The 26549-nt window shown below is 38.6% G+C and overlaps 1 protein-coding gene across 5 annotated transcripts in view; it reads left to right on the plus strand.

Annotated features, from left to right (window-relative positions):
* Positions 1-26549, plus strand: part of HIVEP1 (HIVEP zinc finger 1) — a 150209-nt gene that overhangs the window by 63392 nt on the left and 60268 nt on the right. For all 5 annotated transcript variants that reach the window (XM_045811701.2, XM_045811702.2, XM_045811703.2 and 2 more), the window contains one exon: positions 11890-11943. In XM_045811701.2, coding sequence (XP_045667657.2) covers positions 11890-11943 — 54 coding nt within the window. The remainder of the gene's footprint in view (positions 1-11889; positions 11944-26549) is intronic.

Below are 26549 nucleotides of genomic sequence, written 5' to 3' on the forward strand. Positions count from 1 at the left end.
TACAGTGAAATATGGGTCTTTCTTATGTGGACCCCTTTCCTCAGAGGTGGCTATAAACACCAGCAGCACTATGTATCCTTCCATAACACACACACACACACACACACTTACACACATTCATTTTTATATTCTGACACAAATGGAAGTATACTATATACGCTGTTTTACTCCTTGGGTTTTGTTTTTTGTTTTTTTGACTTTGGAAAGATTTCTCATCTTTAAGTTTTTATCCTCCCCCTGCCACACCCAAAGGAATTAAGAACACCGGATAGCAAATTTCTAGAAATCATTTTCTTTTCTTTTTGTTATCTTTTTCAGCTTTGGTGTGTACAAACCTGACTCCTAGTGGTAGTTCCAAAATTATTTAATTTCCTGTTGGCTCTGATTCTTTCTGGGGGCAGCGACCTTTCTTGAATGCCCACTGTGTTTTGGGCCTGTAGATAATTTGCTTCATTTACTTAACACTGTTATATATCATTTCTTGCTTATGAGTATTATTTGAACTAATACATTAATAATACTTTGGTAATCTTTTATTAGTTTTTTTTTTAATTAGGCTTCTTTTGTTTCTTTTTTAAACTTTTGAATGTGGAAGTTTTATTTATTTGTTTTTAAAGATTTTATTTATTTGAGAGAGCATGAGAGAGAACAAGAGAGAGAGCACAAGCAGGGAAAGGGGCAGAATCACACTCTGCTGAGCAGGGAGCCCCGACACGGAGCTCCATCCCAAGACCCTGAGATCATGGCAGACGGTTAACCATCTGACCCACCCAGGCACCCGAATGTCAACATTCCTTGAGGGAATAATGTGTTTCATGCAAAATATTCACATGTTAATTTCTCTGTCTCTCCTTTTCACAAGAAAATAAAAGAGAAAATCAGGTAAAATTACTTTAAATACAACCATGAGAGGTGGCCCTACCTATGCATTAGGTGATGACTGTGTTGTGTCTGCTAAATTTGTGGTTTGCGTATAAGCAAAAAAAGCTCTCGTTTCTTTTTTCATTCGAATGTAGTTAACTGCTTAATGTCATACAGAGAGAAGCCTTTTCAGAGTCTCTTCAACATGGCATACATGTCTTGGAGTTTGTCTTTCGGTAGAGTTGAGTCTTGCTGAAGGGATGCTGGATATCAACTACTAGCCCAGGGCTCGAACCCCTGCAGCCATAACATCCAAACACGTGAGTGGGACCTCCGTGGGCAGAAGTGGCCAACACAGTGGTGAGAAATCCAGTGGCAGGTAGCTGGGAAGACCACATGTCAGAGCTCTTTGCCAGATATGTAGTAGAAAACCAAAATATCAAAGTATTCCTTACGCCAGCCTGACATTTCGTCCAGTTAGAATTCTATAAGAAATGTAGTTGTACTTCCTGTCCAGACTTGTGAGTCTCTAAATACTCTTCATCTACCCAAAGGGCGTTTGGGCAGTTATTTCTAATATTGTTTTCCTTCTGCCCTCACTTTTCTAGTCTTTACCCTTCCCCCCCCCTCCTTTTTCCCCACTTCTTAGAGAATATCGATTGATTTGTATCTGTAGTAATTGGAGATCACGAGATGGAACCATTGGAACCAGAAATCTGAAATATCAGACTGTTATTTACCCCAGCTGATGGTACAGTTACCATAGTTCCAGGCCTACTGTGAGCATTAACTGTTTCCTGGTGAGGAAAAGAGTGGTGAGTGGGCTTCCAGTGAGAGTTAAGGAGGCTGTCCCAAGAAGAGCCCCCAGGCACAGACAAGGTGGGCTGCCTGCCTTCCCACAGATAGAGCGCACTGTGCTTCGTTTCTGTGGCCTAGATCATAGCAGCACCCTACATTTAAGTCCTTCATTTTGTTTTCTTTCTTTTCTTTTCTTTTCTTTCTTTCTTTTTCTCTTTTTTTAAATTTTTTTTTATAAGAGGCCTTTAAAAAATTATAGGGAAAACTGTATATGTTATCCTGACTAGGGATGAGACAGCCAGCCTGAAAAGCCAGAAGAGTTCTCTTCAGACTTTGAGATCCTTGCCTCTTGGGTCTCTCTCAACCATATCTAATGTACAGGCTTACCCCTGAATTTGGTGTGTGTGTGTCTGTGTGTGTACACATGTATGCACGGGGGCGCACACATGTATGTATACGTGTGTGAATCCATTACTGGGTTAGTAACTCAAGTTCAGTGGAACCTGGCATTTAGCCTCTCAGGGTAAGAACGCTCTGTCTTCCTAATCTTTTCTCTCCTCATCATAGTTACCATGACTACCTGCTCCCCTTCACGGCATCAGAAATCATCAAGTGGGAAGAGGAAACCAGTGTTGTCATACTCTAATAATAATATCTGAACCAAAATGGGCCACGTATTTTAATGTGATTATTAGAACTGTCTTGATCCATGTCAGTTTTTAGCATCTTGACCCAGGAGCTTATTATGTGTAAATAGTTTTCAAGCACATGTTTTTTAGCTGGAAATTTATTTCCTAGTTTAGGGCTCATATTGGTAATAAGTAGTCGATCTGTCTGTGATATAATGCTTGTTTAGAACGTCTGCTCTGACTTTGCATGTTAGCAATGCACTGGAATTGGACATCGGTAGCCATGAAGCGTCGATGAAGCTTTCCCTCCCTTATCTTCCCTGGTCTCCACCAACAGCAGCAGCTGCTGCGATAATGCAGATCCTCTTGCTGCCCCTGTCCCTGTTACTTGATAAAAAGTGGCTCCGAAGAGCCAGCTGATAAGACTTTTCCCCCTAACTCCTTGGGTTTTACACAGTTTTCGGTCTTGACATGATAAGATCTGTAATTTTTTTTTGGACAAATGAAAAAGATTTTCAGGTTTGGCTGCATATTAGAATCACCTGGGAAACTTTCAGTGCTGATTTGACTGATAGGGGCTGCAGCCTTCCTACCCAGATTTTTAAAGGACTTCAGTAATCAATGAGCAACAGCTGGCGTTCTGGTGTTTTCGGTGACTTATAAAAGAGCCCAAGCCAGGAGCTAGAAGGCTGGCACTAAGGACTCCTGCTTGGTTCCACATTGCTTTGGCAGCCATCTGAAGAAGGAGGTTTTCATCAAACTCAACCTTCTTGCTGGACTTCTCGTGGGTTCTGAAACTGTGTGAGGTGTAGGAAGGAGACTAGGGGAGTTTGCTTTGCTTTTTTACTTCTTAGGAAATGCGTGCTGAAACTCTGAAAACCAGTAGTCTTCCCAGCCCCCTCTAGGGGTAAAAAGGTATAATTACCCCATTTTTAAAAGTGTGACCTAGCACAGTTCCCAGCTCTGCTGACAAAGACTAAGGAACTCTGTGCAAAGTGAAATCAGATGATGTGTTATTAAGAGACAAAAAATAATTTAAAAGCCTTAGATGATTCAGTGGTAACATAGTCACTGTGCGTATACATGTTGTTGTTTCCATGGTCAGTTTTGATTCCAAGATGATTTTCTAACAGAAGAACCATTGCATTTAGTTGATCTGTATTTTCAAAAGCGTGACAGAGCCTTTACTTTTCTCTTTGAACTCGTTTAAGTTTTTCTTAGTGTCACAATGGAAACATGCTTTCCGAGAAGGGTAAACAAACAATTTTGCAAAATCTATAAAGGTATACCTTTATGTACACGTAGAAGTATAGCAAGGCTAGGCATTTCACAGTTGGAGTTTCATTATGGTATATTTCGTTCCTGATCTTTGCTATTCCATGACTCATTACCATACTAGATTAGCAGATTGTTCATGTCCAGTTAACCTTTATCTCTGCCTTACTTTACCTGTAGCCAAAGTCTGGGTCTTTCTCAAACCTGTGAACCTCTTATCAAAAATCGATCATGACCTCCAGCCAGATTTGTGGGCCTTAAACTCTCAGCTGCTGTTCTCTGTCCCTCTGTTCTTCCGTCTTCTTCTTTCTCAGTTCCTTCCCAGCCACTGCCCGCCGAACCACTACCCATCTTGTGTATTTGGCTGATCGGATGGCCTATCCTCTAGTGTGTTCATCTCACTGAACTCTTCGTCCTTCCCCCTGGAAAACTCCAAATTTGGCATTCCTTCTCCATCTCTTTATCCAGGTTGCCAGACTTTGTTAGGATGAATAGCACTGCCGCGCGCATCGGTGCCATCCAGCGTCTGTGGGTTTCCACTTCACAGATCCCCAGTCGCTGTCCATCAGTGGTTTTATTTGTCCTTAAAATCGGTCCGCTCTTCCATTCCCATCACGAATTTGTCTCACCTAAGCCAGTCTGGAAGACCCCTTACAGAAACACTAAGCTCCTTTTTCTTTGTAGACAATCATGCCTCTTAGCGCAGTAAAATCGAGGCAATTGAATATGCATTCCCTCAAACTCATCCTTCCCATCAGTAGACTTTTCACCTGACATACCATCTCCGAAAAGCACACCAAACAACCTTCCCTTGACCCTGTGTTTCTCACTGGCTCCCCGCTTTGGGAAGCATCGCCAGGACCTCCTAATGGCTCAATGGGGTGGAAGCTTTTTCCAGTCTTTACTGATTGCATCATCTACTGTTTGACAGTGAAACACTGTTCTCGTGACCTCTGGGACCACAATTATTTCTGCGTCTCCTCATTTTTTTCAACCATTCCTTTAAATTTCCCCTTTGCCTCTTTCTTGGGTTTCCATTACTCTGCCTGTTCCTTAACAGTTGGGGCTGCCTGTCATCCCGCCAGTGGTTCTTAACTGGAGAGAAGGCGGCCCATTGAAACCCCTTGTCAAAGCTCTTAACATTTATATAATCTGGGGCTACCATTTCTGTAGTTGTTGATTCAGTAGGTCCTCCTTCCAGAAATCTATAATATGATGGTTTGATAATACTCTGTCATTTGGAGGTACCATAATTATTTCTCAAGAATTTGGTATTTATTAAATACCTACATTATGCCTGGTGCTGTAGATGATATAGTTTTTTTTCAAGCATGAAAAGCACTGTGATGAATGGCCCTTGCCCCATTCCTTTTTTGGTCTCAGTCTAGATTTCCAGTACTTTAATCACTGTATTAAGAGTGAGCCAGTCACTTCATAGACTAGTTATGTTTTTGCTTCCACCAACTCCGTGGTATGGTTTTAACTGCCAGATACATAAGAAGGTAGTTTCCAAATCCCGTATCCTAAGACCTGCACTCTCCAGGTTTGTTTCCAAACTGCTCTGAGCTCTTGACACTCTGTCAAGTTTTCTTCTTTGCCTTTCCAACCTCCTCCTGCTCCCCTACCTGAATGCCCGCATCTTCTCTCCGCGGTGGGATCACTCATCTTTTGTTTGTATTCAGCCCGTGTATTTCCTCCGTGGACGTGTTTCAGGAATCTTCTGTTGCTGGGACAAGCACGCTTCCCTGTTCTGCGTTCCCCAAGCCGCCTGTGTCTAGAGTCACACCATTACAGCAGGTGCAAGAATTGCTAGTATACTTCTGAAAGTTCCTGCACGTGGGATCGCTCATCTTTGTTATCCTTAGGGCTAGCATCGGGAGCTAATAATATATTACCAACTGAATGAACCCTGTGCATTAATGTTTTAGAAATGATCCAAGAAAATCTAGCGGTAATGAATGCTGCTCTGGGAGTGAGAGCACCATGCTGGGGGTGCAGATCAGAGGTGGGGGACTGGGTCAGGGAAGGCTTCCTCAATTTCTTTGCTTTAGGGTGTTCATTAGAATAATGCTTGGTTAATACGCGAAAGTCTATCCTATTTCTGTTTATTGTTGAGGATTTTTTATTTGTTGGTTTTTTGTTTTGTTCTTACACTAACAGTAGATGTGATTTAGGGATGCCTGGGGGGTGGCTCTGTAGGTTAAGCCTCTGCCTTCTGCTCAGGTCATGATCCCAGGGTCCTGGGGTCGAGCCGCACGTTGGGCTCCCTGCTTCTCCCTCTGCCTCTGCCCCTGCTTGTGTGTGCTCTCTCTCTGTCAAATAAATAAATAAAATATTTTTTTAAAAAAGATGTGATTAAATAAAGTACATTCTGCACATTATTTAAATTTCCTTTTTTCCTTCTCCCTTGTCCTATTGCTGTTACAGATTGGAACAACATGCTTCCTAATATTGAAATATTTTTGCATTCTTATTTTATACCCTACTTGGATGTGGCTTTCCAAACTTTAAATATACTTCTTTTAAAAAATTTATTATTTTTTTTTTATTTTTTAAGTGATTTCTGTGCCCAGTGTAGGGCTTGTAACTCACGACCCCAGGATCAAGAGCCACACGCTCTATGGACTGAGCCAGCCAGCCGCTCCTGTACTTCTTGGTACAGATTGTTTAATCAGTATTCACACATGCAACTTGCCTGTGGTATTGATTTTTCTGCCCCTTTGGTCACATTTTGATATCAGGATCATACTAGCTTTATAAGATGACTTAGAACAGCTTTTGTGTTATCCTATGCTCTGAAACAGTTTAGGAAATGCTTTACTCTTCAGAATCGGAAAGAATTTGATAACAAAACCATCTGGGACCTTTAAAAAAAGTAATTCTAGGGGCACCTGAGTGGCTCAGTAGGTTAAGCGTCCAATTCTTGATTTCGGCTCAGGTCATGATCTCAGGGTTGTGAGATTGAGCCCTGAGCCCCACATTGGGCTCCCCACTGAGCATGGAACCTGGTTAGGATTCTCTTCCTCTCTCTACCTACCCTGACTCCTTTCTCTCTCTCTTTCTAAATAAATGAATGAATGAATAAATATATAAATAAGTAAATAATCAATCAGTCAATCAACTAAGGTAATTCTGTTATTCTCTGGTAACTTTCTAATTTCATCCATGGTTGTTATTCCAGTGGAGTTTTCCTCTTCCTGGATCAAGTTGAGTAATTTTGTTTTCTGGAGCTAATTAATCACAATTTTCAAATTCATTAGCATACAGTTGAGTCTCCTGATTTTTTTTTTTTCCCTGTTTACTTCAGGCATTGTTTTCCACTTTGAAATATTACTAGTCTGGGTTATCATTTTCAGCATTGCTGTACAGTGTCATCTTCCTGGAAGACAGAGGCCCAGAGGTACAGAGATGTATGGCACATAAGGTCGGCTTACTTAGGTGATTTAGTAGTGAACACCGGGATAATTTTCATTTAAAAGCGCACGTATAAATGGTTATGGGTGTTGGGTGTGTTTTTAACATTACGTCATTGTCACATATTTAGTCTTACCGAAATAGCTCTAGCAGCTAACGGTAAGAGTAAGGAGCTTGTGCCGACGGGTAATGAGGGGACGTAGGAGTTATGCTTATTTGGTAGTAAAAATAGTACAGTCGCATATGGTGATCCTTTTTCAATCAGATGGTATCTCTTTCAGTAAATAGAGGTGCCTTTTACAGTTCATTAGGATCTGCTTCATGAAATTTTACTATTAGCCTTCCTGCTTCGTGCTGTTAGGGCTCAGCGAAGAGGGGAGAGTCTGTGGTGTTAGAGCAGGGGTTATAGGTGCTGATCCGAAAAGCAGGAGGGAAGGATGAGCTAGTGAAATTACGGTAGAAATCCCTTGTCATTGATCGAATGGAGTAATAAATAGTTGATTCAGGCGTTTACAGGGTACCCATCTGGCTTCCCACATGTTGAAATCCTTTGTAATGTTAAAGAGGATAAAATGCTGGGTTCTTAAGTGGAACCGCCCAATGCCAATTTTAAATCTGTGTACAGGTATCCCTTCTCCTCTTTTTCAGAATGCACCAGTGCTTCCCTGTCTTGGCAGGTTATGGTCACCATTGATCCAATCAGCAGATCACGTGGGTCCGTCTTAGTCTCACCAGGACTAGTGATCCTGAGCTGTGTCGCTACAGACACACAGGGTGCAAGGTTTGGTGGTGGCACAGAGAAGGGAGTGACAGGCTCTGAATGAGGGTGTTAAGAGAAGCTTTCCTCGGAAGAGGCAAATCTTGAAAGGATGCCACCTCCAGAAGGGACAGGGTGGAATCTGATGGAGACTGCGGTTAGGTGGGGCTGAAGCAGGAACGGTGGAGGCAGCAGGGACAGGAGGGAGGCGGAGGAGGACCTTGTTAGCCACACAGTGGAATTCGGACTTTACATTTACCTTGAAATTGATATTAAAGCGATCGTCGAAAGGAGAGAGTAATCTGCATGCCCCTCCAGGAAAGCCATTCTGTTTTGTTTTCCTATCTCTAGTTCCTCCTATTGTACCTGACACAGGGTAGGCATTCAGCACAATAAAAACACAGCTTTGGTTGAATCAAATCCCAAGGACTCCGTGGGTTGGTCCCCAAAGCTGTGCTGTCTTGCATCCCAAGGCTCTTGAAGGTGGTGCGGTGGGAGGCTCCCACAATTCACGATAGGGTAGACGTGGTGAGCAGGAATTTGACCAGGAACCTGTATTTGAAGAGTGCTGTATGGTTATAAATGGTTTGTTTTTAATCATTCAGTCTTCTTCCCAGAGCCCTAAAAGAAGGGTTGTTTCTGAAGGGTTCTAGGACTTGGTTTTGGTTTTGGTTTTTGCTCAGTGGTTTCAGATTACATTTCACAAAGAAAAAGACTTTTTTTCTTTAATTATTTATGGATGATGGAAACAAAATAGTTTTGCATCATTTTCTTGTACAAACAAAAGTTTTTATTTTTTATTTATATATATATTTTTTACAAACAAAAGTTTTTAAATATGTAAGCCATTATACAAGATTGTTCATAGCCTTTACCATTAACAGACAATTTCTGTGCTTTATTGGAGAAGAAAATCTATAAAAAGTTGGAAATTTTTAATAGTTGCAGAACCAAAATATGTCTTATGGGATTAGTAGCCCCTCCCTTCTCCTGGCCTACTACTCTTTCAGCCACAGGCCCCTCTGGATCCTAAAAAAGATTATGGATCCATTCATGTTGCCTTTCCCAGGTGACAGCACCTCCAAGTACATTTAGTAAAAATTGAATTAATTAGAATTACATCTTAAATACAGTAAGAACTCATTACATAAGAATGCATTACTCACTTTAGATTTACCAACATGGTGTGGGCATATCCATTTTTAGCCTTGAACAACAGCAACAGAGAAACTACAATTTATTTCTGAATGTGTAGTTCTCTGCGAGATTGTTACCTCAGATAACAGTGACACTGGGGAGGGGGTGACAGAAATGGCTCCGAATCCGAGATCCCATTCTAAACAACACCCCCAGCCTCCCAAGTCAAGACTCATAATAATGAGGTCATATATTATTGCTGGGAAGTGTTAGCCTTGGTAAAGCGAAAAGGGTAAAAAAATAAAAGGTAAGAAAGATGTGTAGGGAACTGCTGCTTATATCGGGTTCAGAATCCAGCAGTGGGTCCTGTAATCAATGTAGCTGGCTGGGCAAGGCAGCATTTTTCATTTTTAATAGGAAAAGATAGAGGATGGGGTGTGGGTAGGTTTGTTTCTGAATTATGTGTACACATAATAGTACGCATGTGTAATTGGTTGGAATGTAAAAATATATTTATTGCTCTGATTCATAGTGAAAAAAATGATAAATATTGCTTTAAATATCAGTAAATTGCCTTGTCTGAACCAATTAAGCGCGTACAATGTATGACCACTTTCTCTGTGATTTTGGAGTGTCTCTGCAGCATCCTGTTTTACCAGGGGAATCATAAAGCATAGGTTAAATATACACAGGACTTTTTTCTAAAAATTGAAGGAAAAGCTTTGGAAATTGGCTGTTAGAAGCCCTCTCCATGAAAATTGTATTTACCTACTGAACTGGAGCCTTAGGTAGAAGCATTTAAGTAGATGCTTATCCCCAACATAGTAGATGTCCTACCTCTTCTGATTTATGCACGGTTATTATGAAGAGAAAAAGGCAACTTACTTGGAAATTTAACAACAAAGAGTAGTGTTCTGTGATCACATGTAAATTGAGGACATTTTTGTAGGAATTTGTTATGTTAAGGTGTAAACAGAAGGTGGCCAAACGTCCATATTACTGAATAGCAGCTGTTCTTTAAATATATGTTAGATCTTGAGTTTTTGTTGCTTTGAGCCACAATTGATTCTGTTAATAAACAGTTGTTTTATTATATAATGCCAAATTATGCGTGCATAAACTCTTAAACACAGTCATTACTACTATGAATATATAGAACATATACATATATAATATTTATGGTTCTTGAGTTTGGATGAACTGCTGGCATAGAACTAACAGTATTTTTTCCTTTTTGTGTTTCTCAAGGACTATATATTTAAATTATATGATTTGTTTCTTTATATTTTTGAAGGTCTCCCGTGTACTTGGTGTATTTTATTTTTTAAAAAGTGGCCCTTGCCCTTTTGTTATTTATGTTAACATAGATTTCGTCCATGGATTTGGTATTTTTTTCTCTTTGAAGCAAAGTTACTGCTGAGGCAAGATCCACGTTCTACATTTAATAAGAGGTTTTGTTTGTTTTTGGGGTTTTTTTTTTTAGGACGGTTTCCAATTTCACTTGTCATTTCATGAGAAATAATTAAAATTTATAAATAAGAAAAATTGTATTATTTCTACGGGTTATCTCTACTCCTCATCCGTCTCATTCTGGATCCGATAATTAGCAGCAAAGAAATAGGACATTGCTGTGGGGATACATTGGTCAGGATAAAAATTTAGTTATTTTTGACCAACGCTGATAGTCAGTGTCTAATATTTCAAACCAGCTCATCTCCTTTTTTCTGCTGCTCCCACTCTGCCTTTATCCTGTAGGCTGGGTGGATCAATATGCAATTAAAAGGAGTTTGATCAGTAAATTGGAGGTTCTCTGAGTTTCTGGCTTTCCCGGCAAGGTTGACGGGAGAAGCAGCAGATGGACCAGAGTTCAGAGGGCCTGTGGTGGGATCTGCATCTTTTATTTGTTTGGAAAAGATGCATTTTAGAGATTCATCTGTAGCCAGTGGTGGTAGGGGTAGCATTGGAGACCATTTTAGGGACTGGTGGTAGATGCCCAAAGGCATAAATGACTAAGTACCAATATTCTGAAAGCTTTTAAACGATAGTTCTATGGACTAACTATAATATATACAATTACTGGTTGGTATTCATTTCAGTACAAAATAGTTCCCTGGGAATTTCGTAGCTTCTTCTGTGATCACGAGCACTTAGACCTCAGTATTAAACTTGGAACTGGTTATTGTCATGATCATCAAATAAGTGCGTCTTTATGAAATTTAATTGTTAACCAAGGTAGAACACGTGCTTTTTTACAAAACCCAGTGGTGCTCAGAGCCTCAGATCCAAGACCTGTCGGCTCAGGGCCCACACTTGGCTCCCTCTCCTGTCCGCTCCTGGGGCAGCCTCCCAGGGCCTGTTTGGTATTACTTCCGGGTTACACTTGATCCTTCAAAACTGGTTCCTGTGTAACAGTTCTGTGGTCATTACTTTGATGTAGGATCTCTTTAATGCAGTATGCTACCTCACACTTCAAAAGTGACTATCGTGTTACCAAGGCTTGGCAGGACGGGTCGGTATTAATTAAAGCTACTCTTTGGTTCCTCATTTAATTTATTTCCCGGTTCTTCCATGTTTGGCATAGGGCTCAGGCCATCTATGAACTTGGATTAGACTTGTTTCTAAGCTAGTGGGTGTTTGCTATATCTGTCTAATAAAATCCTTGTTGGGCATTTGTATGTCTTCATAAGGAAAGGTTTATTTTTAGGTGCTTTTATTAGGTAACTTGACATTTTTTAACTATAGTTCAGTATTTGAAATGCACTCATTATTTGCATTATGGAAACATTAATTAATTGGAAGTGGTCCTTGTGACCAAGGCATGACTGAAAGGAGAAATTCAGTTCTAAAATAAGGGAATATATCATTATTTTGACAGTTTACATATATTTATTTCACAAATAATTCATTCAATAAATATTTATTACTATGTTTCAGACACCATGTTTGTAAGTAGTATGTTTACTATATTCTTATTTGTATATGATGAATTGATTTGTAAAATTTCTTTGTTTTTCTTAGACAAAATTGAAGAAGCACAAAAAGAACTCAATGGGGCAGAAGTGTCAAAAAAAGGTAAATTAAACTCAACTGCAATATAGACTATTTTTTATACGCATATAAATCCAATGTGTGGATATTTATTTTATATACATTAAAAGTATGTAAGTTAAAATTATAGACAAAATAAACACAGAATTTCTAACATTTTCTTTCCTCACTATCAGTAGTTCACCTTGTATACTCCTTGTGCCCCACTTTGGAGATTATGCATTTTCTTTTTTCTTTCTTTCTTTCTTTTTTTTAATTATGTTAGTCACCATACAGTACATCATTAGTTTTTTGATGTAGTGTTCCATGATTCATTGTTTGTGTATAACACCCAGTGCTCCATGCAATATGTGCCCTCCTTAATACCCATCACCGGGCTAACCTATCCCCCCATCCCCCTCCCCTCTGGAGCCCTCAGTTTGTTTACGGGAGTCCATAGTCTCTCGTGGTTCATCTCCACCTCTGATTCCACCCCCTTCAGTTTTCACTTTCTTCTCCTGATGTTTTCCATGTTATTCCTTATGTCCCACATATAAGTGAAACCATATGACAATTGTCTTTATCTGCTTGACTTATTTCACTTAGTATAATCCCCTCCAGTTCCATCCATGCCAATGCAAAATGCGGGGTATTCATCTTTCCTGATGGCTGAGTAATATTCCAATGTGTGGGTGGGTGTGTGTGTGTGTGTGTGTGTGTGTGCGTGTGTATCCCATCTTCTTTATTCATCTGTTTTTTTTTAAATTTTATTTATTTATTTGACAGAGTGAGATAGCACAAGGAGGGGGAACAGGGGGAACAGTAGAGGGAGAGGGAGAAGCAGGCTCCCCGCTGAGCAGGGAACCCGATGCGGGGCTCAATCCCAGGACCCTGAGATCATGACCAGAGCTGAAGGCAGACGCTTAACCATCTGAGCCACCCAGGCGTCCCTTTATCTCTTCATCTGTTGAAGGGCATCTCGGCTCCTTCCACAGTTTGGCTATTGTGGACATTGCTGCTATGAACATTGGGGTACATGTGTCCCTTCTTTTCACTGCATCTGTATCTTTGTGGTAAATACCCAGTAATGTAATTGCTGGTTCATAGGGTAGCTCTATTTTTAACTCTTCAAGGAACTTCTATATTGTTTTCCAAAGTGACTGTACCAACTTGCATTCCCACCAAAAGTGTAAGAGGGTTCCCCTTTCTCTACATCCTCTCCAACATTCGTTTCCTCCTTGTTAATTTTTGCTGTTCTAACTGGTATAAGGTGGTATCTCAGTGTTGTTTTGATTTGTATTTCCCTAATGGCTAATGATGTTGAACATTTTTTCATGTGTCTGTTAGCCATTTGTGTGTCTTCTTTGGAGAAGTGTCTGTTCATGTCTTCTGCCCATTTTTTTACTTGATTGTTTTTTGGGTGTTGAGTTTGAGAAGTTCTTTATAGATCTTGGATACCAGCCCTTTATCTGTAGTGTCATTTGCAGACATCTTCTCCCATTCCATGGGTTGCCTCTTTGCTGACTGTTTGCTTTGCTGTGCAGAAGCTTTTTGTCTTGATGAAGTCCCAAAAGTTCATTTTTGCTTTTGTTTCCCTTGCCTTTGGAGACGTGTCCTAAAAGAAGTTGCTGTGGCTGATGTCGAAGAGGTTACTGCCTATATTCTCCTCCAGGATTCTGATGGATTCCTGTCTCACATTGAGATCTTTCATCCATTTAGAGTTTTATCTTTGTGTATGGTGTAAGAGAATGGTTAAGTTTCATTCTTCTGTATATAGCTGTCCAGTTTTCCCAGCACCATTTATTGAAGAGACTATCTTTTTGCCATTGGATGTTTTTTCCTGATTTGTCGAAGATTAGTTGACTATAGAGTTGAGGGTCCATTTCTGGGCTCTCTGTTCTGTTCCATTGATATATGTGTCTATTTTTGTGCCAATACCATGCTGTCTTGGTGATCACAGCTTTGTAACATAGCATGAAATCAGGCAGTGTGATGCCCCCAGCTTTGTTTTTCTTTTTCAACATTTCCTTGGCAGTTTGGGGTCTTTTCTGGCTCCATACAAATTTTAGGATTGTTTGTTCCAACTCTTTGAAAAATGCCAGTGGTATTTTGATAGGGATGGCGTTGAAAGTATAGATATGCTCTGGGCAGCACAGACATTTTAACAATGTTTATTCTTCCAATCCATGAGCATGGAATGTTTTTCCATCTTTTTGTGTCTTCTTCAATTTCTTTCATAAGTGTTCTATAGTTTCTAGAGCACAGATCCTTTACCTCTTTGGTAGGTTTATTCCTAGGTAATTTATGGGTTTTGGTGCTATTGTAAATGGAATCGATTCCCTAATTTCTCTTTCTACAGTTACACTGTTAGTGTGTAGTAAAGCAACTGGTTTCTGTGCGTTGATTTTGTATGCTGCCACATTGCTGAACTGCTGTATGAGTTCTAGCAGTTTTGGGGGTGGAGTCTTTTGGGTTTTCCATATAAAGTATCATGTCATCTGCGAAGACGGAAAGTTTGACTTCTTCTTTGCCAGTTTGAATACCTTTTATTTCTTTTTGTTATCTGATTGCTGTTGCTAGGACTTCTAGTACTATGTTGAACAATAGTGGTGAGAGTGGCCATCCTTGTCGTGTTCCTGATCTTAAGGGAAAAGCTCTCAGCTTTTCACCATTGAGAATGATATTTGCTGTGGGCTTTTCGTAGATGGTTTTTATGAAATTGAGGAATGTTCCCACTATCCCTACACTCTGAAGAGTTTTAATCAGGAAAGGGTGTTGTATTTTGCCAAATGTTTTTTCTGCATCAATTGAGAGGATCATATCATTCTTGTTTTTTCTATTATTAATGTGTTCTATCACATTGATTGATTTGTGAATATTGACCCACCCTTGCATCCCAGGAATAAATCCCACCTGGTTGCGATGGATAATCCTTTTAATTTACTATTGAATCCTATTGGGTAGGATCTTGTTGAGAATTTTGGCGTCCATATTCATTAGGGATATTGGTCTGTAATTCTCCTTTTTGATGGGGTCTTTTCCTGGTTTTGGAATCAAGGTAATGCTGGCCTCATAGAACGAGTTTGGAAGTTTTCCTTCTGTTTCTATTTTTTTGGAACAGCTTCAGGAGAATCGGTATTATTTCTTCTTTAAATGTTGGTAGAATTCCCCAGGGAATCCATCAGGCCCTGGAGTCTTGTTTTTTATCACTGCTTCAGTTTCATTACTGGTTATTGGTCTATTCAGATTGTCAGTTTCTTCCTATTTCAGTCTTAGTAGTTTATAGGTTTCCAAGAAGGCATCCATTCCTTCCAGGTTCCTTAATTTATTGGCATATAGTTGTTGACAATTTCTAATAATTGTTTCTGTTTCCTTGGTGTCAGTCATGATTTCTCCCCTTTCATTCATAATTTTAATAATTTGGGTCCTTTCTCTTTTCTTTTGGATAAGTCTGGCCAGGGGTTTATCAATCTTATTAATTCTTTTAAAGAACCAGGTTCTAGTTTGGTTGATCTGCTCTACTGTTTTTCTGGTTTCTATTTCATTGATTTCTGCTCTCATCTTTATTATTTCTCTTCTCCTGCTTGGTTTAGGTTTTATTTACTGTTCTTTCTCCAGTTCTTTTAGGTGTAAGGTTAGCTTGTGCATTTGGGATTTTTCTACTTTTTTGAGTGAGGCTTGGATGGCTATGTATTTCCCCCTTAGGACCGCCTTTGCAGTATCCCATAGATTTGGACCAATATGTTTTCATTCTCATTGGTTTCCATGAATTGTTTAAGTTCTTCTTTAATTTACTGGTTGACCCAAACATTCTTTAACAGAATGGTCCTTAGCTTCCAAGTGTTTGAATTCCTTCCAAATTTTTTCTTATGATTGAGTTCCAGTTTCAAAGCATGTGGTCTGAAAATATGCAGGAAATAATCTCAGTTTTTGGGTATCGGTTGAGACCTGATTTGTGACCCAGTATGTGGTCTGTTCTGGAGAAAGTTCCCGGTATGTTCAAGAAGAATAAGTATTCTGTTGTTTTACGGTGGAATGTACTATATATATATATATCTGTGAAGTCCATCTGGTCCAGTGTGTCATTCAGAGCTCTTGTTTCTTTGTTGATCTTCTGCTTAGATGATCTGTCTATTGCTGAGAGTGGAGTGTTGAGGTCTCCTACTATTAAAGTATTGTTATCAATATGATTCTTTATTTTGGTTAACAGTTGGCTTATGTGGTTGGCTGCTCCCATGTTTAGGGCATAGATATTTCCAATTATTAGATCCCCTTGTTGGATAGACCGTTTAAGAATGATACAGTGTCCCTCTGTATCTCTTACTACAGTCTTTAGCTTAAGATCTAATTTGTCTGATATGAGAATTGCTACCCCAGCTTTCTTTTGAAGTCCATTAGCATGAAAAATGGTTCTCCATCCCCTCACTTTCAGTCTGGATGTATCTTTAAGTTTAAAATGAGTCTCTTGTAGACAGCATATGGATGGGTCATGTCTTTTTATCCAATCTGCAACCCTGTGCCATTTCATGGGAGCATTTAGGCCATTCACGTTGAGAGTGACTATTGAAAGATATGATTTTAGTGCCATCATGTTGCCTGTGAAATCCCTATTTCTATAGATTGTCTCTAAAATGCTGGTCGTATTACTCCTGGAGTCTTTCTTCTTTTGTAGAACCCCCCCTTAATATTTCTTGCAGGCCGTCGTCTTGGTGGTCACATATTCTTTCAGTGTCTGCCGGTCTTGGAAACTCCTTGTCTCTCCATCCATTCTGAATGACAGCCTTGCTGGATAAAGCATCCTTGGCTGCATGTTCTTCTCATTTACTACCCTGAATATGTCTTGCCAGCCCTTTCTGGCTTGCCAGGTTTCTGTGGACAGGTTTGAGGTTATTCTGATGTTCCTCCCTCTGTAAGAAATCTCTTACCCCTAGCCGCATTCAGGATTATTTCTTTGGATCTAAGATTTGCTAGTTTTACTTTTATATGTCGAGGCATTGGTCTGTTCTCTTTGATCTTGGGAGGGGTCCTCTCTGCCTCTTGGACACAAATGCTTGCTTCTTTCCCCAGATTAGGGAAGTTGTCAGCTACAATTTGCTCAAATATATCTTCTAGACCTCTCTCTCTATCCACCCACTTAGGGATCCCAATAATTCTGACATTGGAACGTTTCATGGCATCATTAATTTCTCTCAGTCTGATCTCTTGGGATTTAAGCTGTTTTTCCCAGGCCTCCCTGGTTTCCTTCTTTTCTATCATTTTATCTTCTAGCTCACTAATTCGTGCTTCTGCCTCGTTTACCCTGGCATTAGACCGCATTTCATTCATAGCATTTTTAAATTTGGCCTGATTAGATCTTATTTCTGCCCTTAGAGATTCTGTTGCTAATATTTTTCTCAAGCCTAGATATCGACTTCATAATTGTTACTCTGAAGTCTATTTCTGACATCTTGCTTATATCCATATCCATTAGGTCTGTGGCAGAGGCCATAGTGTCTGATTCTTTTCTTTGTTGGGGGTTCGTCCTCTTAGTCATTCTGTTGGGTGATGGTTGAGGGAATGTACAGAGTCCAAAGTATTAACCACAACCCAAGCAAGATGCACCTGTTTTATAGGGACCCTAGGGTTGTCGTCCTCTTGTTCTTCCAGCCTGTCTTCTGGGGGAAGAGCTTGCTGCCCCCTGTTGGGGGTGGGGGTTGCTCAGTGAAAACCAGCTTTTTGAACTTTTATTCTCTGGCGGCTTTCCCTGGAGTCAGAGGAGAAGTGAACGCGCTGAAACCTCTGTCCTAGAACAGTGAAATCACAGTCTGGTCTTCACTGAGCTCTCCAGGCCACACTCTTTCCGTTTCTGTCTGCTCTGCTAAAACCCACAGCCTCCCCCGGTGTGTGCCCCACAGCTGCTGTCCCAGAGGACAGTCCCAAGGCTGGGCATGTCTCTGTCCTTTGTGCTTCTAAAACCACGGGCCGCCCTGGTTCACACGCACGCACCCACAGCTCCTGGATCCCGTCAGGGGGCTGCACTAAAGTCCCTTCCCCTCTGCTACCGGTCTGCGAGTCTGTGCCTGTCCCCAGTGCGGACGCTTTCGCGCTCCAGTCTTATATCACCTTCCAGGCGCCAGCTTATGGCCCTCGCTCCCCCTTCTGTATCTCCCCGCAGCGTCATGGCTCCGCCCTTCATTCCTCGCAACCGCCTGAGATTTTCTGCTTGTAGAGATCCAGATATATGTTCTTACATCTCAGGTTGATTTCATGGGTGTTCAGAATGGTTCGGTAGATATTCAGTTCAGGGGACCAGTTGAAATAGAGTCCCCTACTCCTCCGTCATCTTCCCTCCGACCCCTGTAGACTGTTTTCTTAACAGTGAGTCCTATACAGATACCTTGTAATTGCAGCCTTACTAAATCTATCATTGTAAATATGTCACAAAATTAAAAGTCACCTTAGACTAATTAACACCTTAAAGTGTGTGGGCTTTGCTTTATGAAATGCTTTAGCTACATAGCATACTCTGTAACTGTTTCCCGCATATTTATATATTGCTGGTAGGATTATGAAAAATTGCTGCAGGTCTTTTGAAAGTCCTGCTTATGAGACCGTCCCATAGCAATAGAAGTACAAATATAATGTCTAACGATGGCTGTGTTTACACACATATATATACGCCTTTGTGTGTCTTTGTGATGCAGTATTTTTTATAATGACAAAAGCCCAAGACAAATAAAATAATATGAATGGTAGTTAGTGGGAAATAGTTGAATAAATTGTAGTACATTCATATTTTGGGATATATTATATACCTTTTTAAAAAATGTTGATTATTTCAATTGATGATTTATTGCTGAATGAGGAAAGTGAAATTGCATTGTAGCTTGTAAAATATCTGTTTTTTTATTCAGTCGAATGGCAAAGGCATACACACGCACACATATGTATTTACACACATACTCATACGTACGATTGTAGAAGTTTGGACAAAGTTCGCAAGGACTGTGCACAAGTATATTTATAATGGTGGAAGAAGGGGCTGAGGGAAATTAACTTTTATTTATATGGCTTTGTGTTTTTATTAGTTATAATGGTTATAATTTTGTATAAAAAATAAAAAGTTGAAAGGCAAAAACTGATTGTCGTCATGGAAAATATACTGGTTACTTTTCCAGGTAACATGAAGAAATGCATTCACTATAGAGCAGCCAGTGCAGAGGGGAAAACAGTGTGAGGTGGCTAGTGTTCTAACACTATATGTTAATGAGAAAAATTGATTAAAAGGACATAATTAAAGCTCCCTTTGTAGCATTTATATTTCATAATTTATTATTTCTTTGTCCTTCTTATATCTTGTAATTAAAATGTGGAATATTTTGACAGAGTAATTTAGCCATGTAGGATTCCAACTGAAAATCTTTTTTTTTTTTTTTTTTTTAAATCTAGTTGGGTTCCTAGTTAGGTGTCTTGAGTAGAAATATTTCTGGCTATCCAGGTTCTCCATCCCTTGGGACAACCTAAGAACTTCCAAGATAGGTTTGGGGTTGGTCTGAATAATTAGGTTGTGATGTGCAATAGCCCTAAAGTGTCTCTTTTCTCTATTTTCCTTTTCTCCCACCCCCTTCTACCATGCAATCTGGAAGGTCCATAACAAATAGGCTCCTTTAATGACATTCTTGCAGAAAAGTCTAGAAAGAACAGAGAAGTCGCTGTAGCCATGCTGTCCCTTTCAGCGGTTGACCAAAGATCTGTTCCCCCATCGCTGTAGACATAAAGCATTTAAGACACGCAGGCTCTAAGAGATCTTTTACATCTAGTAATGGGTTAGAGCTGCTTCAAGTAGAAAAATAAATGTGTGCTTGTTTTCCTTTTCCTTCTTTCTTACTCCAGTGGCACAGTTTTAAGAACAGTGAACTAAATGCCTGATAGGAAGGAGGAAACAGAACAAAGGTTCCAGAAAAAGAGATTGGATAATGAGGTTCAGAATAATCTAGTGGGCTACATTTGGCAGGCTACATTTATTTAAGACCTAGGATGAATACCAAGTGAGCATTGTTCTGCACAACTCACTGCCTAGAATTACTACTTGGCTTTCATTTTTACGTACACATTCTGGGCAAATTAAAAATAAAATAGCTTTTCCCTCAAATATAATTAAGGAATAATATCAGTTTGTCTTTAACAATATGAGATAAAATCTTCGAGTAATAAAAGTGTTGAGATTTCTCAAATCTTTGCCTGCTGAGCTGCCTGTTTTATTCGAGGAAATTCATTTCATCCTCCGAATAATATACTTTAAAAATTTGTTGTTTATTGTTTTTATTAAGATGAGGCATCTCGGACAGATCACTTTTTCACTCTTTTTTCAAGATGCTTTTGTTTTTTCCCCCCTGAAAGTTTGACTTTTTCTTCTATATCTGGTTATTTTTCTACAATACTCGTGGTTCTAAGGCTCTGTCTCCATTGAAGATACTGTAATCCTTAACTTATCTGTGGCTCTTTCTCCCTTTTCCTTTATTTTTACCATTAGGACAGTAAACTAATTTATTTTCAGAAGCGTCTGTGTTAATGGCAGGCCCTTACAAAAAAACATTTTTTAAATAAATCTTGTTTGTTGATAGATGTTTATACTTTTCTAACATTTTAAGAAAGGATTAATCTGTTTAATATGGTGGCAAAGAAAGTAACTTGGCCCATTACACACCAATAAAATAAAGAAGGACACTAAATAATGTTAATGTATTTCTTTTAGTCTTTCTCTCTGCTTATGAATTAAAGTTAGATGACTTTAATTTATTTTGATTTTAATCGGTTTGGTGATAAACAGAACATGTAACAGTCACATAATTCTCCATAATGTCATTATATTCTTCCTTACAGTGCTCTTTACTTGTCCTTAGCATCCATTGTATTTGACACTATTCCTAAAATTATTGCACGGGATTTAAATAAAATAAACAGTGAATGTCACAGATGTGGGAACGGAGTATGTTATAAAATAAACTGGGGAGAAATAAATAGATCAGTTTTTCCAGAGAGCTTTCATGTGCTTTCTTTGTCCAAGTTTTAATTTTAATAGTTTAAAATTTTTATCATACGATATTTGATACCTATAAATTAATGTATGTAATGTATTATAAAGCATAAAAATAACATGGTGTTCTTTGATTCCACTACGCAGTGTAAGCAAGCACTGGCTCATTGTCAATACTGTTGCATCAGCCTGCGCGCCAGGCTCCGTGTCATCCTGCTGTCTGCTCTGTTGAGGTAGTTACCGTCCTCAACTTTGTGTTCATTGTGTTAATGCTTCATGAAAATAATTATGTTTTTTCGTTTTGCCTGAGTTTGAGCTTTAAAAATAAAATTATGTTGTATAATTTTAACAGCTTTTTCACTCAGCGTTCTTTCCAAAATGTATACATGTTGTTGCATGTAGCTATTTCTTTTCATTGCTGTAATAATATTTTATTATGTGAAACAGTATGTGCCTCCATTCTCTTGTTGATGGATTTGAGTTATTTCTACCTTTTTGCTGTCACAAACAGTGCGGCTATGAATATTCTCATATCCTGGTACATATCTGCGAGTTTTCCAGGGCATATAGTAGGGAATATAATCATGTCTAAGAATTCATTTTGTGCTTGGAATTGTCAACCCTTTTATTTTTTCTGTTTGGATGGGTAAAAAATAGTATTTTGTCCTGCTCTTGATTTATTTTCCCCTAATTAGTAGCATTCAATGTATCTTCATTGGTATTCCACCTTCTAGAAATGCTTATTAGTATCTCTTAAGCATTTTACAAATCTTTGTTTTTTTCCTTAACATATCTTGGATGACAGTCTTTTATTCATGTTATGTGCTTTAGTTTTGTGCTTAATTTTTTACTTTCTTTAAAGTGCCTTTTAGTAAACAGAAGCTCTTGATTTTAATATTATCAAACTCTACTAGGCTTTTTCTTTTGTGATTCGTATTTTTTTTGTTTTGGGGATTTTTAAACTTACTTGCTTGTCTTACATTCTTCCCTACCACAAGGTCACACATATTTTTTTCTCTCTTTTCTTCTAAAAAAAAACCTTTCACATTCAGATAAAAAAATCCATCTGGAGTTGATTTTTTTTTTTTAATGTACTATCAGGATTCCAGTTTTGTGGATTTGTTTGTTTGTTTGTCCCTGAACATGTATTGAGTGGATTTCCCTTTACTGTCTGTTTCATACAAATTTTCCTTATATGTATGGGTTTGTTTCTTGGCTCTTTATTCTGTTCTGTTTATGTATCTGTGAGTTAATATCACAGTGTATTAATTACTTCACTTCATGTTGTAATATACAGTATAGTAGAGCAAATTCCTGAAGTGTTTTGACTATTTCCAGTTTTTTGCTCATCCATTTAAATTTTAGAATCAGCTTTTAAAAGAACATGTTGGGACCTTGTTTGGAATTACGTTGAATTTGGGGCAGACTGACCGTTGTCACAATTTTCAGGCTATGTGTAAAAATAGCTTATATTTGATACACGTATTTTCTCTAATGTCTTATAATTTTTTTCCGTATGGGTCTTGTATTTATTTTTATTGAATTTACTTGTTGGAACTTTATTTTTTTGCTGATATCATTGATTGTACAGATACATATAGATGAAATTGTTTTCTAGTTCTTGTTGACAAATAGAAATGCAGTGTATTTTTTGTATATTCATCTTGTATCCAGCCACTTGGCTGAATCGTTCATTCTGAAAATTTGCCGGCAGATGCTTTAGATTTTCTTATAAATAGTCATATCAGCTGGAAGTAATGAAAGTTTTGTTTCCTCCTTTTTAAAATAATTGTTCCTTTATTTATTTTTCTTGTTTTACCCAGTTGGCTCCAGTAAAATATCAGAAGAATGGTAGTGTTAGCTTCCTTGGCTTGTTCTTGATTTTAAAGGGAATGCTTCTAATATTTCACCATTAAAATGTTTGAAGTCTTTTTATGGGAGGCTAGGGTCAGTTTTTTGTTTTTTTTTTTTAATAGTTTAAGGAGGTTATCTTTTTGATGTATTGAGATTTTTAAAAGTATCATAAGTGGCTCTTTTTTTAATCAAATGCTTTTTCTTCATATGTAGAGCTAATCTTCTGGTCTTCCTCCTCTCATTCTATGGTTTACACTTCACTTGCATTCTCTTAATAAAACCAATTTAGTCTTGATGTTTGTCTTTTTAAACACACTGCTAGATTTGATGTTGAAGAATTCTGTGTCCATGTTCAAGAGATAATGGTTTTATTTTCTTATAATTTTCGTTGCCCGATTTGTCTGTTATACTAGCTTAACAGAGGAGATCTGAGAATTGTCCTCCTGCTTCCATGGATGTGTTTGTTTAATATTGGAATGACAGCTTTATAGGGAGGTCTTAGAATATATTTTGACTTTCAAGAGATTGAGGGTAGATTTTTAAGTATCTGATCAGTGTATTTAATAACAGGGTTCTGCTCAAGCTTTCTTTTTTTCTTTTCAATCAGGTAGTAAGTCACATTTGTTACAGCGTATACAGTCAATATTGGTAAAAAAGTCATTGGTGGTACTCTCTTGCTCTCTTTCAGCGCTACTGTATTTTTTCATTGTTAATTTTGTTCATTGGTGCTTTTTCTCTCTTTCTTGATTAGTTTTGCCAGAGGCTTATCTGTTTTACTTCCTTATTGTTGTAGCAACTTCCGATTGTCTTCTTATTGTATTGTCCTTTTAATTTCATTAAGTTTTGCTTTTTATTGTATTTTTTCCTCTTTCTCTTTGCGTTTATTCTGTTATCAAATTTCCTAAAGTTGGAATTTGGGCTAATTTATTTTAAGCCTTTGTTCTTTCCTATTCACATCACTGAAAGCTATTAATTACTTTCTGCGTGTTCCTTTATTACATTGTACACGATGTCATATTTGTTGCTTTCATTAATTTCTATGCCAGTTTCTTCTTTGACCTCTTGACAGAATTTCTTTCCCCCATATTGTTGGGAATTTTATTTATGTTTTTGTTAGTGATTTCTCACTTAATTACATTGTTACATTAACTGTTTTTTTTCTAAAGCTATAAAACTTTTTTTTTTGATGTAATGTTCATTATTTGCATATAACACCCAGTGCACCATGCAATACGTGCCCTCCTTACTACCCATCACCGGTCTATCCCAGTCCCCCATCCCCCTCCCCTCTGAAGCCCTCAGTTTGTTTCCCAGAGTCCATACTCACTCATGGTTCATTCCCCCTTCTGTTTACCCCCCCTTCATTCTTCCCTTCCTTCTCCTACCTATCTTCCTGCTATTTCTTATGTTCCATAAATGAGTGAAACCATATGATAATTATCTTTCTCTGCTTGACTTATTTCACTTAGCATAATCTCCTCCAGTCCCGTCCATGTTGCTGCAAATGTTGGGTAATCGTTCTTTCTGATAGCTGAGTAATATTCCATTGTATATATGGACCACAACTTCTTAATCCAGTCATCTGTTGAAGGGCATCTCGGCTCCTTCCACGATTCAGCTGTTGTGGACAGAGCTGCTATGAACATTGGGGTGCATATGGCCCTTCTCTTCACTATGTCTGTATCTTTGGGGTAAATACCCAGTAGTGCAATTGCTGGATCATAGGAAGGCTCTATTTTTAACTTTTTAAGGGACCTCCACACTGTTTTCCAAAGTGTCTGTACCAACTTGCATTCCCACCAACAGTGTAACTGGGATCCTCTTTCTCCACATCCTCTCCAACATTTATTGTTTCTTGCCTTGTCCATTTTTGCCATTCTAACTGGCATAAGGTGGTGTATCAGTGTGGTTTTGATTTGAATTTCCCCGATGGCTAATGATTTTGAACATTTTTTCATGTGTCTGTTAGCCATTTGTATGTCTTCATTGGAAAAGTGTTTATTCATATCTTCTGCCCATTTTTTGATTTGATTATTTGTTTCTCGCGTATTGAGTTTGAGAAGTTCTTTGTAGATCTTGGATACCGAACAATGAGACTGAAGAAAGAGAAATTAGGGAATCGATTCCATTTACAATAGCACCAAAATTCATACGTTATCTCGGAATTAACTTAACCAGAGACGTAAAGGATCTATATTCTGGAAACTACAAATCACTCTTGAAAGACATTGAGGAAGACACAAAAAGATGGAACAATATTCCATGCTCATCGATCGGAAGAATAAACATAGTTAAAATGTCTATGCTACCCAGAGCAATCTACACTTTCAATGCCATTCCAATCAAAATACCAATGACATTTTTCAAAGAACTGGAACAAACAGTCCTTAAATTTGTGTGGAACCAGAAAAGGCCCCGAATCGCCAAGGAATTGTTGAAAAGGAAAAACAAAGCTGGGGGGCATCACGTTGCTGGATTTCAAGCTATACTACAAAGCTGTGATCACAAAGACAGCATGGTACTGGCACAAAAACAGACACATAGACCAATGGAACAGAATAGAGAACCCAGAAATGGACCCTCGGCTCTATGGGCAACTAATCTTTGACAAAGTAGGAAAAAACATCCAGTGGAAAAAAGACAGTCTCTTCAATAAATGGTGCTGGGAAAAGTGGACAGCTACATGCAAAAGAATGAAACTTGACCACTCTCTCACACCATACACAGAGATAAACTCCAAATGGATGAAAGACCTCAATGTGAGACAGGAATCCATCAAAATCATAGAGGAGAACATAGGCAACAACCTCTTTGACATCAGCCACAGCAACTTTTTTCATGACACATCTCCAAAGGCTAGAGAAACAAAAGAAAAAATGAACTTGTGGGACTTCATCAAGATAAAAAGCTTCTGCACAGCCAAGGAAACAGTCAGAAAAACTAAGAGGCAGCCCACAGAATGGGAGAAGAAATTTGCAAATGACACTACAGACATTAACTGTTTTTTAAAACTAGTTTGTATTTCTAAAACAATTTGCTCTCTGCTTCTGAACACTGAGTAATCAAAATTTTCAGGGAATGTCCTTTTACAAATTTTGCTCCTAGATTTTATGCTAGAAATTCAGAATTCAGCACTTCTAAGTTTACTGTGTTACAGAGTAAATAGCTGAAGTTGGAAGATGTCAAAGAACATCACCCCCAGAGAGTGCGAGCAGAAGGTGGCATGAGGAGGTCTCAAGTCCTTGTCTTGGACTGTGCTGTTCCATCATTATCCTGCATTGTAACTTGATGGGAGCCGTGGTCCAGTGGTGGTTGAATCTATGATGGTCCTGTTCTAAATTACCTCTTGAGTGATGAGATTATGATAGCAGTCACCTCCTTTAAAAACACTGTGAGAATTCAGGAAAAATAGGATTCAGCCAGTGGGTCTAGAAAAAGGTGGAAAGTGTAGGTCAGCTTGCATTGGAATTTTTCACAGTAATTCACAGCAAAATCCTGAAATCGCCCCCGTAATGCCAGTAATTTCCTTCAGCAGCAATGGTATCACTCTGACTTTTTAAACTCCAAGCACCAGAAAGTTTATTTGTATAAAAAATTACTTCTGTTAAATCCGTTTTACCCTGTATATGAGAGTGATGAGGTCCTAAGCGTAGCTGTGTAGGTTATGTGGCTTAAGAAACGTAGTAAGGAATCTCTCTACTGAAATAGCTAGTGGGTTTAGACTTGCTCCGAGGCGGCACTTGACAAGTAGGATTTTTGTTAACATAGGCATAATTTATGC

This window comes from Ursus americanus, chromosome 32, assembly GCF_024610735.1.
Source record: "Ursus americanus isolate L20-20 chromosome 32, mUrsAme1.1.p, whole genome shotgun sequence".
Lineage (NCBI taxonomy): Eukaryota > Metazoa > Chordata > Mammalia > Carnivora > Ursidae > Ursus > Ursus americanus.